The sequence below is a fragment of the Rhinatrema bivittatum genome, chromosome 7 (genome assembly GCF_901001135.1).
Source record: "Rhinatrema bivittatum chromosome 7, aRhiBiv1.1, whole genome shotgun sequence".
Classification (NCBI taxonomy): domain Eukaryota; kingdom Metazoa; phylum Chordata; class Amphibia; order Gymnophiona; family Rhinatrematidae; genus Rhinatrema; species Rhinatrema bivittatum.
The window spans coordinates 162,984,848-162,999,209 of record NC_042621.1 but is presented as its reverse complement, the minus strand read 5'-3'; the positions used below and the strand labels follow the sequence as shown (position 1 = coordinate 162,999,209).

Below are 14,362 nucleotides of genomic sequence, written 5' to 3'. Positions count from 1 at the left end.
TGTATGTTCCAATATATTAACCAACCTTAATTTATGTGCCTTCCTGTAAACCGTTGTGGTGGTATGTAACTTAACGACGATATACAAAAGATGTTAAATAAATAAATAAAAATGTAATTCTTACAGCAAATTATCCTTAAAACATTCATAAAATTCTTATATCATATTTTTGTAAATTATTTAGAAGCCTGGCTTAGGTTCTAAGATATAAATGTCTTCTAATATGATTTTCCTTGATTCACTGTGTTGTCTATTAGTGGTAGTTTTATGTGAGCCGATAAATTAAATATTTTATTTTATTTATTTTTATAATTTCAAGAAAATCAAAGCAGATGTAGGGTAAAACCTCAGTGATCAGTTCAAACTGAACAAAACCTTTACAAAAACCCTTTTTATGTTCTGAGCTCAGTCATTTCTAATGAGGTATAAATGTTTTAAATTCTGACAGATACTTCAGTTTAATGTTTTCTGCTGTTATAAAGGTATATAAAGCAAGGGGTTGCTGTGCTGAGCCTTAACAGAGCCCCCCACACCCATCACATTATGCAAAATGTTTCTCATTGGTTTACTTGGGCAATTTTGGAATGAGGCTTCTTTTAACCAAAAAGCTTCAATTTCCTTCAATGGCTTGGAAGCATCTTTGCAAAAATATGATCTGTGCAAGCAAGGTGTATAGAGAAAGTGTGGTGGGAGTTTTTCTCATAGCTTATTTCTGTTCTGAGGCATGAGCAAAGTCTTGTAGCTAGTGAGCCATTTTCTATTTTAATTTTTGCTTTTTTGTATTCGTGTAAATCAAAGTGTGAATTAGTAGGCTGATCATGGGATCTATCCTCCTCAGCCCCTGTCCAAAAAGGAATGGTCCTCTACTTATTTTGGATAGGAAGACAGGGAGAGAGAATTCCCTTATCAGTCTTCTGGGGTAGGGGCATCATGGCAAGGTTTGTTTTGGTTCTGACAGCTGGGAGGGAGAGGAGTGGGGGGAGGAGTTATTAGTATTGAGCATTGTTGGGAGGAAGAAAAGAGGAATGGGACTTCCAGGGTGGTTTTCCTTTATTATTATTATTATTATTATTATTATTATTATTATTTGGAGAGAAGGGGGAAAAAGGATGAAGCCCCTGAGAGATATTTTAAATAGATCATTGTGAGGCTGGGAAGATTTAGGCCTGCTCTTGTAGCACTTAGATTTAGCTGGCCAAGTAAAGAAGCTAACACTGAAAATCAACACTAGCCTCTTTTCTCCCCCCACCATATCCCACCTCCCCCTAGTCTGCCAAGAATTTGCCCATTAAATATAGTGTCCTAGCGAAATTTATGTAGCTAAATGTATCCAGTTAGATCAGCCAATTTTCAAAGGTTTTAATCTAGCTGGCTAAATCCTTACAGGTGACTTTTCAAAGGAGTAATGCACATAAATTTAACATACTATCGTAGCAAATTTCAAAAGCCATTTACCCATATTAAGTGCACTTATGCCGGTAAATCCTATGGACAATTCAATGGTCTACAGTGTAACAATATTCAAAAACCCACTTGCACGGGTAAAGTGCATTTACACATGTAAAACCCATTTTTAAGCATGTAAAGCTTTTAAAATCAGACCTTACTTAGCTGTCTGGATTCATTTGAATATTTTTCTCTATGTATTCTAGTTCAAAAGCTTAAAAACAGTTCTATAAAATAGCAGTGATCACGAAAGAGTAGTCGAGTATTCCTTTCCCCATGATTAAAATATACTCGGTTGAACATTGCAATCCTGAAGATCTGATAGAAATTAATTTTAAATATCATGGCTTCCTACAGTATATTTTTTCTTAATTTATTATTTGTTTTACACAAAAGTAAAACTAAGTAATTTTCCCTTTTCTTTGTAGTCCTTGCCTTTGTGGGAACAATTCAACATGAGGGAGACAAATTACTGGCTAGCAATGGTAAAGAAGGTGATTATGTCACATCAAGTCAAACGTGTAAACAAGCTGGTGGCCGTATAGCAGCTCCAAGGAATCAGGCGGAAAATAGAGCAGTCCAAAATATTGTGAAAAAATTTGTTAAATTCACATACTTAGGATTCACTGAGAGTGACACCATTGGTAAATTCCAAGACATGAATAGAAGGCCTCTCAACTATACCAACTGGAAACAAAATGAACCAAACGGAAAAGGGAAAGAAAAGTGTATTGAAATGTTTACAGATGGGTTATGGCATGACAAAGACTGTATCCAGTCCCATCTTACAATTTGTGAGTTTTAATGCTTAGTGGGTGTTACGTGTGCCAGCCACGGCAGACCCACGGCACGGCCCTCTCACCTTTTCTTAAGGATTCCAGCCTCTGGTTCCTCCTCACTGGCGGTGGTGGGCCACCAGCTCTGTCCTCAGGCCTCCCCCAGTGTTCCCGGTCCTGATGCCACTACTCGTCAGGCTTCTCCATGTGGCCCGCGAAGAGACGCTACCACTCGCGCCGCGCCCCTCCCTAGGAGTGCGTGCTCGCATCACTGATCCTTATGAAAGGACTGTGGCGGGAACCTGGCAGCAGCCCCGGATGATGACGTCAACCTCCGCATAGTAAAGCTCAGGCCCCACTCCATAGCGTTGCCTTTGCAACAGGTCTCCTCACTATTCAAGTACTCGTTGCTGTTAGAGATTCATCTCTACTCCTCATCGTTCCTGGTTCCTGTTCTCCTTGTTCTTGTCCTGATTATACTTCGGATTGATTACACGGACTTTGACCTCACTTCGCCTGACTACACTACAGCCTATCTCCAGACCCAGACCTCGGCTTTGCCTGTCTACACTACAGCCTATCTCCATTCCCAGACCTCTGTTTTGCCTGATCACGTATTGCCTATCTCCAGACCCAGACCACTACTTAGTCCAACTATGCTTTTGACTTCTCCGTGATTTGACCTCAGCCTTGATTGACTACACTACTATCTCCGTGATCATTGCTTGCCCCAGCCCCTGACTCAAGCCTACTATTGGACGCCTCTTCTACCTACTCCCTGGACATGGACTTATTAGGCTTCGGCCTATCTTTGCTCGAGTGCCCCCAGTCTGCCTTTGTCTCATTGGCGCTCGAGTTTCCAGAACCTTACCCAGTCCAGAGTAGGACTACTCCCTTTCTCACCTGCTGTCTCTGGGCTGAACCAGCTTCTCTCACTATCCTACCTCGAGGGCCCTCCTAAGTCCTGCCAGCCCCGGCACCCAAGGCTCAACCCGCAGGGAACGAGGGCTGAGGTAAAGCTCCAATGGCCTCTTCCTATCAGCCCAGTCCACCTGCTGATGGTGGGGACCCACCTCGGCCCAAGGGTCCACCTACAACGCAATAGTGGGTTTTGAATTCAGGGGACAAGCTCTGGGGACAAGCTATGTTGATTCTTCTAGAGTAATAAATAATAGTCTTCTTAATTCATATATGGTTGAGATACTGCAAATCATGATGACAATATTTTATGATGTTCTGTGTATCTAATGAATTCATGTTAGAAAATAAGTTAATTATGAATGCCTTAATTATTCATATTCTGCCAACATTTGGAATTAATTACTACTGAGTTGTTTAGACATTGAGGTCTAATTTGGTATACAGACTAATCTATGAAAAAGTTTGAACCAGCCAATCTGGCTCATCCATGGCTTTCTAGAAAATAAAGTTTAGATATCTGTTGGAATATGTAATCTGAAATGTTTGAATTTGGCCTCAGTTACTAACTTTCAAGGAATTTAGGGACTCATTTACAAACCTTAATGTTAATCAATTTGAGGCATGCACAGAAATGCACAATGCCTGGGGATATCTATAAAGTCAACTCAAATTAATTAGATGCAGCACAATTAATTTAAGAAGAGATGGGTCTGATGCTGACTCTATAATTAATACAGGTATTGACTCCAGCCATGTCATTATATTTAATGAATGTTCCATATGCGAACACATTGGTAGCTAAAATGAAACACCAAAACATGAGGCTGAAGTAAAAGGGACCCTAAAGATTGTAAACTAGTTAAATAGATATTAGGGATGTGCAGACAAAAAGTTTTCGTTGAAACGGTGATACGTTTTCGTTGAGGGTCGATTCCGTTCAATATGGAAGTATGGAGAATTCCATAAGTTGCCGATCTGTCCATACGTTTCCCGGTTCCCATTAAAGTCAATGGGGGAAGGATTTCCAGCCTATTTTTGGCTGCAGAATTGGGGTTTTCTTATCAATTTTCATGAAACTTCTGGGGATCAATCATCATAACAACAAAAGAGCTCCAAGGTACTTAGACTGTGGCAAAGTGGCACCTAAGTGGCATGAATAGCCTAAGGCACTGGAAAGGTGCAAAGGGGTACCAGAAGTGGCAAGAGTGCTTTAACAGAGGCACAAAGCAGCAGTGATAATGTCAAAAACACACCACAGCTTCAAAACAGAGCACCGATAGCAGATGCATGAACCATCAAAGGCAGCACCACAGGCAAAGCGGCAAGACAAGTGGCATTGACATCCAACAGCACAATGAAGGGGGAACATAGCAAGCAGATAGACTAGCCCCAAAACACTGAGGAACCATGAGAGTGGCAAGAACACCACAAGGAGTAAAGTGAGTCATCTGGTGTATGGCAGCAAAGCAGAGTGGCAGAAAGCTGATAGGGGCAAGACAGGCTGGCAGAGTGGAGGTAGTCTGGTCTGGTCCCTGTGGTTTTGATAGGGGAAAGACAGGCTGGCCCAGGAGAGAGTGCCCTTTCCTTTGTGCAGGGAAGTACTCCCTGGAATGGGTCCACCCCTAGAGTTGGTTGTACCCGGTGTTTACATTGGCGTCCAGTGAATATCGTTGGCGTCTAGTGAATTCCATTGGCGTCTAGTGAATTCCGACTGTACTTACGCACTTCAGCTGATGACAAAGGAAATGGAAGATCTCTCAGAAATAAGAATACTGCTACTCAAGTCAAAATCTGCAATATCAACCTTTGTTGACTTTGTACCGTAGAGGTCAAACACTTCTAGGAACACAAGGCCTGGATGAACAGGCATAGCAATCGAGGTCAAACACTTTTAGGAACACAAGGCCTGGATGAACAGGCACAGCAGTCGAGGACAGAGGTCAATCCCACCTAGGGTCACAAGGCCTGGATGAACACGGATAGTAATTTTTTTTTTTTTAATTTATATTCTTATTTTAAAACGTTTCCAGCACTTCATACTTGATTACACTCAGGTACTGTAGCTATTTCCCTATCCCCAGAGGAACACAAGGCCTGGATGAACAGGCACAGCAGTCGAGGTCAAACACCTTTAGGAACACAAAGCCTGGATGAACAGGCACAGCAGTCGAGGACAGAGGTCAATCCCACCTAGGGACACAAGGCCTGGATGAACAGGCGAAGCAATCAAGGTATAACACTTTTAGGAACACAAGGCCTGGATGAACAGGCGCAGCAGTCGAGGTCAAACACTTTTAGGAACACAAGGCCTGGATGAACAGGCACAGCAGTCGAGTTCAAACTCTTTTAGGAATACAAGGTCTGGATGAACAGGCACAGCAGTCGAGGACAGAGGTCAATCCCACCTAGGGACACAAGTCCTGGATGAACAGGTACAGCAGTCGAGGTATAACACCTTTAGGAACACAAGGCCTGGATGAACAGGCACAGCAGTCGAGCACAGAGGTCAATCCCACCTAGGGACACAAGGCCTGGATGAACAGGCACAGCAGTCGAGGACAGAGGTCAATCCCACCTAGGGACACAAGGCCTGGATGAACACGGATAGTAATTTTTTTTTAATTTATTTATATTCTTATTTTAAAACGTTTCCAGCATTTCATACTTGATTACACTCAGGTACTGTAGGTATTTCCCTATCCCCAGAGGAACACAAGACCTGGATGAACAGGCACAGCAGTCAAGGACAGAGGTCAATCCCACTTAGGGACACAAGGCCTGGATGATCAGGCACAGCAGTCGAGTTCAAACTCTTTTAGGAACACAAGGCCTGGATGAACAGGCACAGCAGTCGAGGACAGAGGTCAATCCCACCTAGGGAGGCAAGGCCTGGATGAACAGGCACAGCAATCGAGCACAGAGGTCAATCCCACCTAGGGACACAAGGCCTGGTTGAACAGGCACAGCAGTCGAGGACAGAGGTCAATCCCACCTAGGGACACAAGGCCTGGATGAACACGGATAGTAATTTTTTTTTTTAATTTATTTATATTCTTATTTTAAAACGTTTCCAGCATTTCATACTTGATTACACTCAGGTACTGTAGGTATTTCCCTATCCCCAGAGGAACACAAGGCCTGGATGAACAGGCACAGCAGTCGAGGACAGAGGTCAATCCCACCTAGGGACACAAGGCCTGGATGAACAGGCACAGCAGTTGAGTTCAAACTCTTTTAGGAACACAAGGCCTGGATGAACAGGCACAGCAGTCGAGGACAGAGGTCAATCCCACCTAGGGACACAAGGCCTGGATGAACAGGCGAAGCAATCGAGGTATAACACTTTTAGGAACACAAGGCCTGGATGAACAGGCACAGCAGTCGAGCACAGAGGTCAATCCCACCAAGGGACACAAGGCCTGGATGAACAGGCACAGCAGTCGAGGACAGAGGTCAATCCCACCTAGGGACACAAGGCCTGGATGAACAGGCACAGCAGTCGAGGTATAACACCTTTAGGAACACAAGGCCTGGATGAACAGGCACAGCAGTCGAGGTCAAACACTTTTAGGAACACAAGGCCTGGATGAACAGGCGCAGCAGTCGAGCACAGAGGTCAATCCCACCTAGGGACACAAGGCCTGGATGAACAGGCACAGCAGTCGAGGACAGAGGTCAATACCACCTAAGGACACAAGGCCTGGATGAACACGGATAGTAAGTTTTTTTTTTTAATTTATTTATATTCTTATTTTAAAATGTTTCCAGCATTTCATACTTGATTACACTCAGGTACTGTAGGTATTTCCCTATCCCCAGAGGAACACAAGGCCTGGTTGAACAGGACCAGCAGTCGAGGACAGAGGTCAATCCCACCTAGGGACACAAGGCCTGGATGAACAGGCACAGCAGTCGAGGACAGAGGTCAATACCACCTAAGGACACAAGGCCTGGATGAACACGGATAGTAAGTTTTTTTTTTTTAATTTATTTATATTCTTATTTTAAAATGTTTCCAGCATTTCATACTTGATTACACTCAGGTACTGTAGGTATTTCCCTATCCCCAGAGGAACACAAGGCCTGGATGAACAGGCACAGCAGTCGAGGACAGAGGTCAATCCCACCTAGGGACACAAGGCCTGGATGAACAGGCGAAGCAATCGAGGTATAACACTTTTAGGAACACAAGGCCTGGATGAACAGGCACAGCAGTCGAGCATAGAAGTCAATCCCACCTAGGGACACAAGGCCTGGATGAACAAGCACAGCAGTCGAGGTCAAACACTTTTAGGAACACAAGGCCTGGATGAACAGGCACAGCAGTCGAGTTCAAACTCTTTTAGGAACATAAGGCCTGGATGAACAGGCACAGTAGTCGAGCACAGAGGTCAATCCCACCTATGGACACATATCCTCAGTCGGCAATTTCCTTTCAAGTGGGCAACAACTTCCTTGAAATATCTGGGGGTGCGACTCGGTTCCCACACAAAGCAGCTCTTTGCCCTGAATTATGATCCCCTCCTGTGTTCTATACAAGCTGATCTAAATAAGTGGCATCAGCAGCACCATTCCTGGTTTGGGTCGACTGGCCATCATTAAAATGAATGTCCTACCTCGCTTTCTTTAATTCTTCACTACTATACCTATATTTTTGCCCACCACCCTGCTTAAAAAATGGCAACAAATTTTATGCAGCTTCATTTGGCGTAAACGTCCCCCTCGGATTGCCAGATCCACGTTGTATCAACCAAAGATTAAGGGTGGGTTGAATCTTTCCAATTTACTTTGGTATTTTGGTGCAGCTCAATTACGAGCATTTGTTGTGTTATACCGCTCCCAGGACATACCGCAATGGGTACGACTGGAGCAATCGTTGCTGGGCACATTTTCCATGTCAGCTTTGCCTTCCCAGCCTAGGTCGTCCTGGGGTCCCACTCAATACTTTTCTTACGCTTTACACACCACCTTCCGGGCATGGCAAGTTGGCAACAATGGAGAGATACTCTAGTGGGCACGGCGCCATACTCTTTGTTGACTCACCTGTCTACTAACAAGGTATACTCTACATCTGATATGTTGAGGAATTTGAGACAGTGGGTGCAGTCGGGCATCACCAGAATAGACCATGTTTTACAACAGGGCACCCTTATGACCACCAGTAGCCAAATGTGCACAGTGCACACAGTATTCTTTGGCCAGCGTTGATTTCTTGCATTACGCTCAGTTATACCACTTTGTACACAGAGGGCTGCGCAAAGGGATTCTGCGCCTGACAGGTACGCTATTTGAAAATTATTGTCATCAACATGCCGCAGTAATTCGGGGAACCATATCCAAAATTTACGCACTTCTCACTAGTAAACCACCTGACAAGACCAGGCACAGAGTGTCCTTGGAACTGGATTGTCAAACACAATTAGAGGACAAGGACTGGGATATCATTTATGAATGGACACATAAGTGTTCTATATCTACCGGTTTGCAAGAAAATTGCTACAAAATGCTGCACAGATGGCATTACGCTCCTGTGACCTTGCATAAATTTAGATCTTCTTACCAAGCGGGATGCTGGCGGGGTTGTGGTCATGTTGGCACATATTACCATATATGGTGAGAATGCCCTGTAGTGGACCAGATCTGGATTTTAATAAGGGACTGGCTTTCTCATGTTTTGTCTACAACTCTTGAAGTGCGCCCCTGGAATGCTTTGCTAGGTTCGCCTCTTGTAGGCATTACAAAAGCACAACAACAATTTACTTTTCAAGTTTTTATTGCAGCAAGATCAGAAATTGCTTTACACAGAAATTGCTTTACAGAATCGAGGTTAAACACTTTTAGGAACACAAGGCCTGGATGAACAGGCACAGCAGTCGAGGACAGAGGTCAATCCCACCTAGGGACACAAGGCCTGGATGAACAGGCACAGCAGTCGAGGTCAAACACTTTTAGGAACACAAGGCCTGGATGAACAGGCGCAGCAATCGAGGTCAAACACTTTTAGGAACACAAGGCCTGGATGAACAGGTGCAGCAATCGAGGTCAAACACCAGTAGGAACACAAGGCCTGGATGAACAGGCACAGCAGTCGAGGTCAAACACTTTTAGGAACACAAGGCTTGGATGAACAGGCGCAGTTATCGAGGTCAAACAGTGGTAGTAACACAAGGCCTGCACAGTAGACGGTCAGGCACAGCGATTCATGTCAGGAACATGTGCTGCAGTACTTACATTATCTTGAGCATAGGAGGCAATTGGAGCTGCTGCAAGGCTTTGAATAGCTTTTATTCATCTTGCCATTCACAGGGAAAATTTGGAAAGCCAAGCAAAGGCAGGTTTACTTTCAAAAACACTAGCATTTCCATCAACTCTGGTGCCAGCCTTGAGCGGTGAGGGCTCATGATATCCCCTGTCATTGAAAAGACACGTTCACTGGGCACACTGGTTGGTGGACATGACAGATATCGTTCAGCCACTTTGGCTAGGTGTGGCCAGACAGTGGACTTGTGTGCCCAATATGCCAGCGGATCTGTCTGCATGTTCTCTATCGGCTCTGAGAGATACCGTGTGACTGACAGCTGTGCTGCTGTCTCCTCCTGTGCTTGGGAGGGCTCAGAGTCACTCAATCCAGCTACTTTCTCTCTCGCCCGTTGCACAACTGATGAATCTTTATGGCCAACATGCCTTGGGCGTTCTGAAGTGGAGGAGGAGGTACTATCTGTCACTGACACAGGGCTGCTGCTGCCTGGGCTAACAGCACAACTCTGTGACGTGCCTGCTGTTTCCACCTCTGCTTCAAGCCTACTCTGTCTCCGCCTATGGCGCTCCTGTTCACGGACCTTAGCTAACAGCAGCTCCTTCACAAATCTGTCTTTCACCTGCTGCTGCAAAACATCCACACACTGCAGCACCTCAGCAGTCATTCCCTCTTGCCGTTTAAAGGCCTCCAAATGGTCATCCAGGAATTTAACTATAGGGATGATGTCAGCCAAGGTGGCACTTCTGGAACTCAGCTCCTCCATGACATCCTTGAAGGGCTACCAGCTGACTCATGACTAACCAATCGTGATGCGCTAGGGGATTCTGCACACCTATGTCTATTGTACCAGAAAGTTCATGAAGGGGTGTCTGCAGCTCCAGTAACCTCTCCAGCATCATAAAGGTGGAATTCCACCAGGTGGCAATGTCTTGAATGAGACGCTTCTGAGGCATATCCAAATCAGTCTGCTTTTTTCGGAGAACCTGCCCTGCCTTGACACTTCTGTGGAAGTGTGCTGCTATGTTCCTGCACTTCTGTATTAACCTATGCAGGTATTCATTCTCCTTGTCCTTGGACTCCAAGCCCAGAGCTGACTTCACTACCAGATGCAGAGTGTGTGCAAAACATCGGATGTTCTTAAACCGCCCATTGCTTATTGCCTTAACCATGTTTGCACCATTGTCTGTGACAAAAAACCCTGCCTGCATTTTCCTGTCTCGCTGGTGTAGTTGCCAGCCCTCCAGCATCTTTCTGATGCATGCTAGAATATTGGCAGCGGTATGGGCCTGGTCCGTCAGGTGGGTGTGCAGTAAAGCCCACCTCCACCCTGATACTTCTTCAGCAATTGAGCTGCTGGCTGCCCCTGCCTCTGCCATGTCCCACCAGTGTGCTGTCAGAGAGAGGTAAGAGTGTGCAGCATTCATGGCGGTCCAGATATCGCAGGTGAAATGCACTTTTCCGTCTGCCTTACCTAGCAGTGCTTGCAAGCGACTGCGACACTGCTTGTACAGGCTGGGGATGACTTTTCTACTAAATGTGGCTCTGCACGGGATTTTGTAATTTGGAAGTACAACCTTCAAGAAACGCTTGAAACCCACATTCTGCACTAGCTGCAAGGGCTGGTCATCAAGGGCAATCATTTCCCCAATGCTCCTGGTTACAACTTTTGAGGCTGCCTGCCTCCTACCCCGGGATAGCCTTACCGCACTCCACCCCATTTCCTCCATGGTGGATAGTCGCTTCTGCCACATGTCAGTGGGTTGCTGGCCTGCCGCCTGACTGCTAGAAGGGTATGAGGGCATGGGCTGACTCTGCTGCTTTCCTACCACTGCACACTGCTTGGAAGGGGTCCCCCGACTGAAACTGCCACCATCCCCAGATGGCAGTAATCTTGTTGGGTGTTGCCTCTTCATATGATGGTTCATGCCAAAATTTGATAGATGTCCCATTTGCTTGCCTCTGCTAATATCCCTGGCACAGTAATTACACCGAGCATAAACGCGGGTCTTCTGTCACTTTAAAATGTTCCAGATCGGAGATTTCTTTTGTGATCCTCCTCTCTGTGACACCTTTGGGGTGGATGCTGGCACTGGAGTTGAGGTACTAGTGGGTGCACCCTGAGAAGCAATGCCAGAGGGGGCACCAGTCACCCTCTGTCTCCCTTCTGACAGCTCTTCCTCCTCCTCGATATCACTGTAATCTCTCCCGGGCCCCTGCTGCACAATTCTGGAGGTGGAGGCTAAGACAGGACTAACTGATTCTACCGAAGATTCGTCAGCTATTACTTCTTCCGTTTCAGATGAGAATCCCACCCAAGAAGATTCTTCTTCTGAATCAGAAGCTAACAGTGCCAGCGCTGCCTTGTGCCCGCTAAGTCTTAGTTGAGACTTCTGTCCCCCTGCTGCTCTTGGCTGCATAAATTTTGTTGGGCATGACTCTGCCTCCCCTTCCCTCAATTCCAAAACTACAGGGCCAGAAACAAGTGGTGGCGATGGCGAAGTATCATGGTCCGATTTCGTTTTTTTTTGCCAAGGAACTGCCATCCCCTACAAAGAGTTTAGATTGCGACAGATGCCTTTTTAGCTGTACTGCTGGTGTTGCACTAGTGTCTTTTGCAGTGCCTCCGCTGCCAATCCCAATAAGTCGCTTGCATCTCTCTTTCCCTGACATTATGGATTTTATGTCACTGAGTGGTAACACTGCCCACTGTCCCACAATAATAATGTTCAGTCTGTTTAAAATTCCCAGATGCACAGACCCACTGAAGAACAATGTTCAGTCTGTTTAAAATGCCCAGATGAACAGACCCACTCAAGGACAATGTTCAGTCTGTTTAAAATGCCCAGACACATAGACCCACTCAAGAACAATGTTCAGTCTGTTTAAAATGCCCAGATGCACAGACCCACTCAAGGACAATGTTCAGTCTGTTTAAAATGCCCAGACACACAGACCCACTCAAGAACAATGTTCAGCCTGTTTAAAATGCCCAGATGCACAGACCCACTCAAGGACAATGTTCAGTCTGTTAAAAATGCCCACTGCCCACTGTCTCACTGCCTGCCTGGCAGTGCACTCATGTGTGTGAAGTGCACACAGAACTAGCTTGCTTGTAAGCAGAAAAGAGGCTGAGTGGAGAAAACGCTATCAAACAGTGTGGAAGTCAGCGGTAAAAATTAGCCGCCGACAAACAGCGTGGCTGCCAGCGGCATTAACCAGCCGTCGCCGCAATAGTTGATTAAAAAAGTTTAATCACAGCAAAAGCAATTTATACACACTGTTTTAAAATGTGTGGAAGTCAGCGGTAAAAATTAGACGCTGACAAACAGTGTGGCAGCCAGCGACATAAATTAGCCGTCGCCGAAACAGATGACCAAAAATTTCAAAAAAGTTTAATCACTGTAGAAACAACTTATACACACTGTTTCATTGTTACAATTATTGAACAAACAAAAATAGTTGATCTTCAGGATTACTAAGTAACTCTTCGTAAGAGTGAAGGTGCTTTTAGTAAAAATTAAAAAAAGAGAAACATTATAAAGACCTATGATTGAGCTCACTGGTTTTCAAAAATCTTGGTTAACAAACCTGATTTACCAGTTCTGAGGTCTTTGTTTCTGTTATAAAATATTTAAAAGAAATGATTTTTACCTCCATTAAATAACCATTAGTTCAAGAAAGGTTGGTTTTTTAACAGCATGTTTTTCCAACACAATCTGTGTAATCTTTCATAGCTAGTTATTTGGTGATAATATACTGGACGCTAGCTGGTCCCTGTTTTTTTGTCATAAAATGCCCAGATGAACAGACCCACCCAAGAACAATGTTCAGTCTGTTTAAAATGCCCATTGCCCACTGCCCACTGTCTCACTGCCTGCCTGGCAGTGCACTCATGTGTGTGAAGTGCACACAGAACTAGCTTGCTTGTAAGCAGAAAAGAGGCTGAGTACTACGGCACGGGCACTTCCCAGCACAGACCCACTCAAGGACAATGTTCAGTCTGTTTAAAATGCTCAAAAGAACAGACCCACTCAAGGACAATGTTCAGTCTGTTTAAAATGCCCAGATGCACAGACCCACTCAAGGATAATGTTCAGTCTGTTTAAAATGCCCAGATGCACAGACCCACTCAAGAACAATGTTCAGTCGGTTTAAAATGCCCAGATGAACAGACCCAATCAAGGACAATGTTCAGTCTGTTTAAAATGCCCAGACCCACTGTCTCACTGCCTGCCTGGCAATGCACTCATGTGTGTGAAGTGCACACAGAACTAGCTTGCGTGTAAGCAGAAAAGAGGCTGAGCACTCTGGCCCGGGCACTTCCCAGCACAGACCCACTCAAGGACAATGTTCAGTCTGTTTAAAATGCCCAAATGAACAGACCCACTCAAGGACAATGTTTAGTCTGTTTAAAATGCCCAGACCCACTCAAGAACAATGTTCAGTCTGTTAAAAATGCCCACTGCCCACTGTCTCACTGCCTGCCTGGCAGTGCATTCATGTGTGTGAAGTGCACACAGAACTAGCTTGCTTGTAAGCAGAAAAGAGGCTGAGTTCTCCGGCCCGGGCACTTCCCAGCACAGACCCACTCAATAACAATGTTCAGTCTGTTTAAAATGCCCAGATGCACAGACCCACTCAAGAACAATGTTAAGTCTGTTAAAAATGCCCAGATGAACAGACCCACGCAAGGACAATGTTCAGTCTGTTAAAAATGCCCACTGTCCACTGTCTCACTGCCTGCCTAGCAGTGCACTCATGTGTGTGCAGTGCACACAGAACTAGCTTGCTTGTAAGCAGAAAAGAGGCTGAGTACTCCGGCACAGGCACTTCCCAGCACAGACCCACTCAAGGACAATGTTCAGTCTGTTTAAAATGCCCGAATTAACAGACCCACTCCAGGACAATGTTCAGTCTGTTTAAAATGCCCAGATGCACAGACCCACTCAAGAACAATGTT

General features: G+C 45.2%; 1 protein-coding gene across 1 annotated transcript in view; it reads left to right on the top strand.

Moving 5' to 3' along the window:
- LOC115096192 (pulmonary surfactant-associated protein A-like) overlaps nucleotides 1–2,251 on the top strand; it is a 28,093-nt gene extending 25,842 nt beyond the window's left edge. Inside the window, exon 4 of the mRNA XM_029610703.1 lies at nucleotides 1,875–2,251. Coding sequence (XP_029466563.1) covers nucleotides 1,875–2,251 — 377 coding nt within the window. The remainder of the gene's footprint in view (nucleotides 1–1,874) is intronic.
- Nucleotides 2,252–14,362: the final 12,111 nt, after the last annotated feature.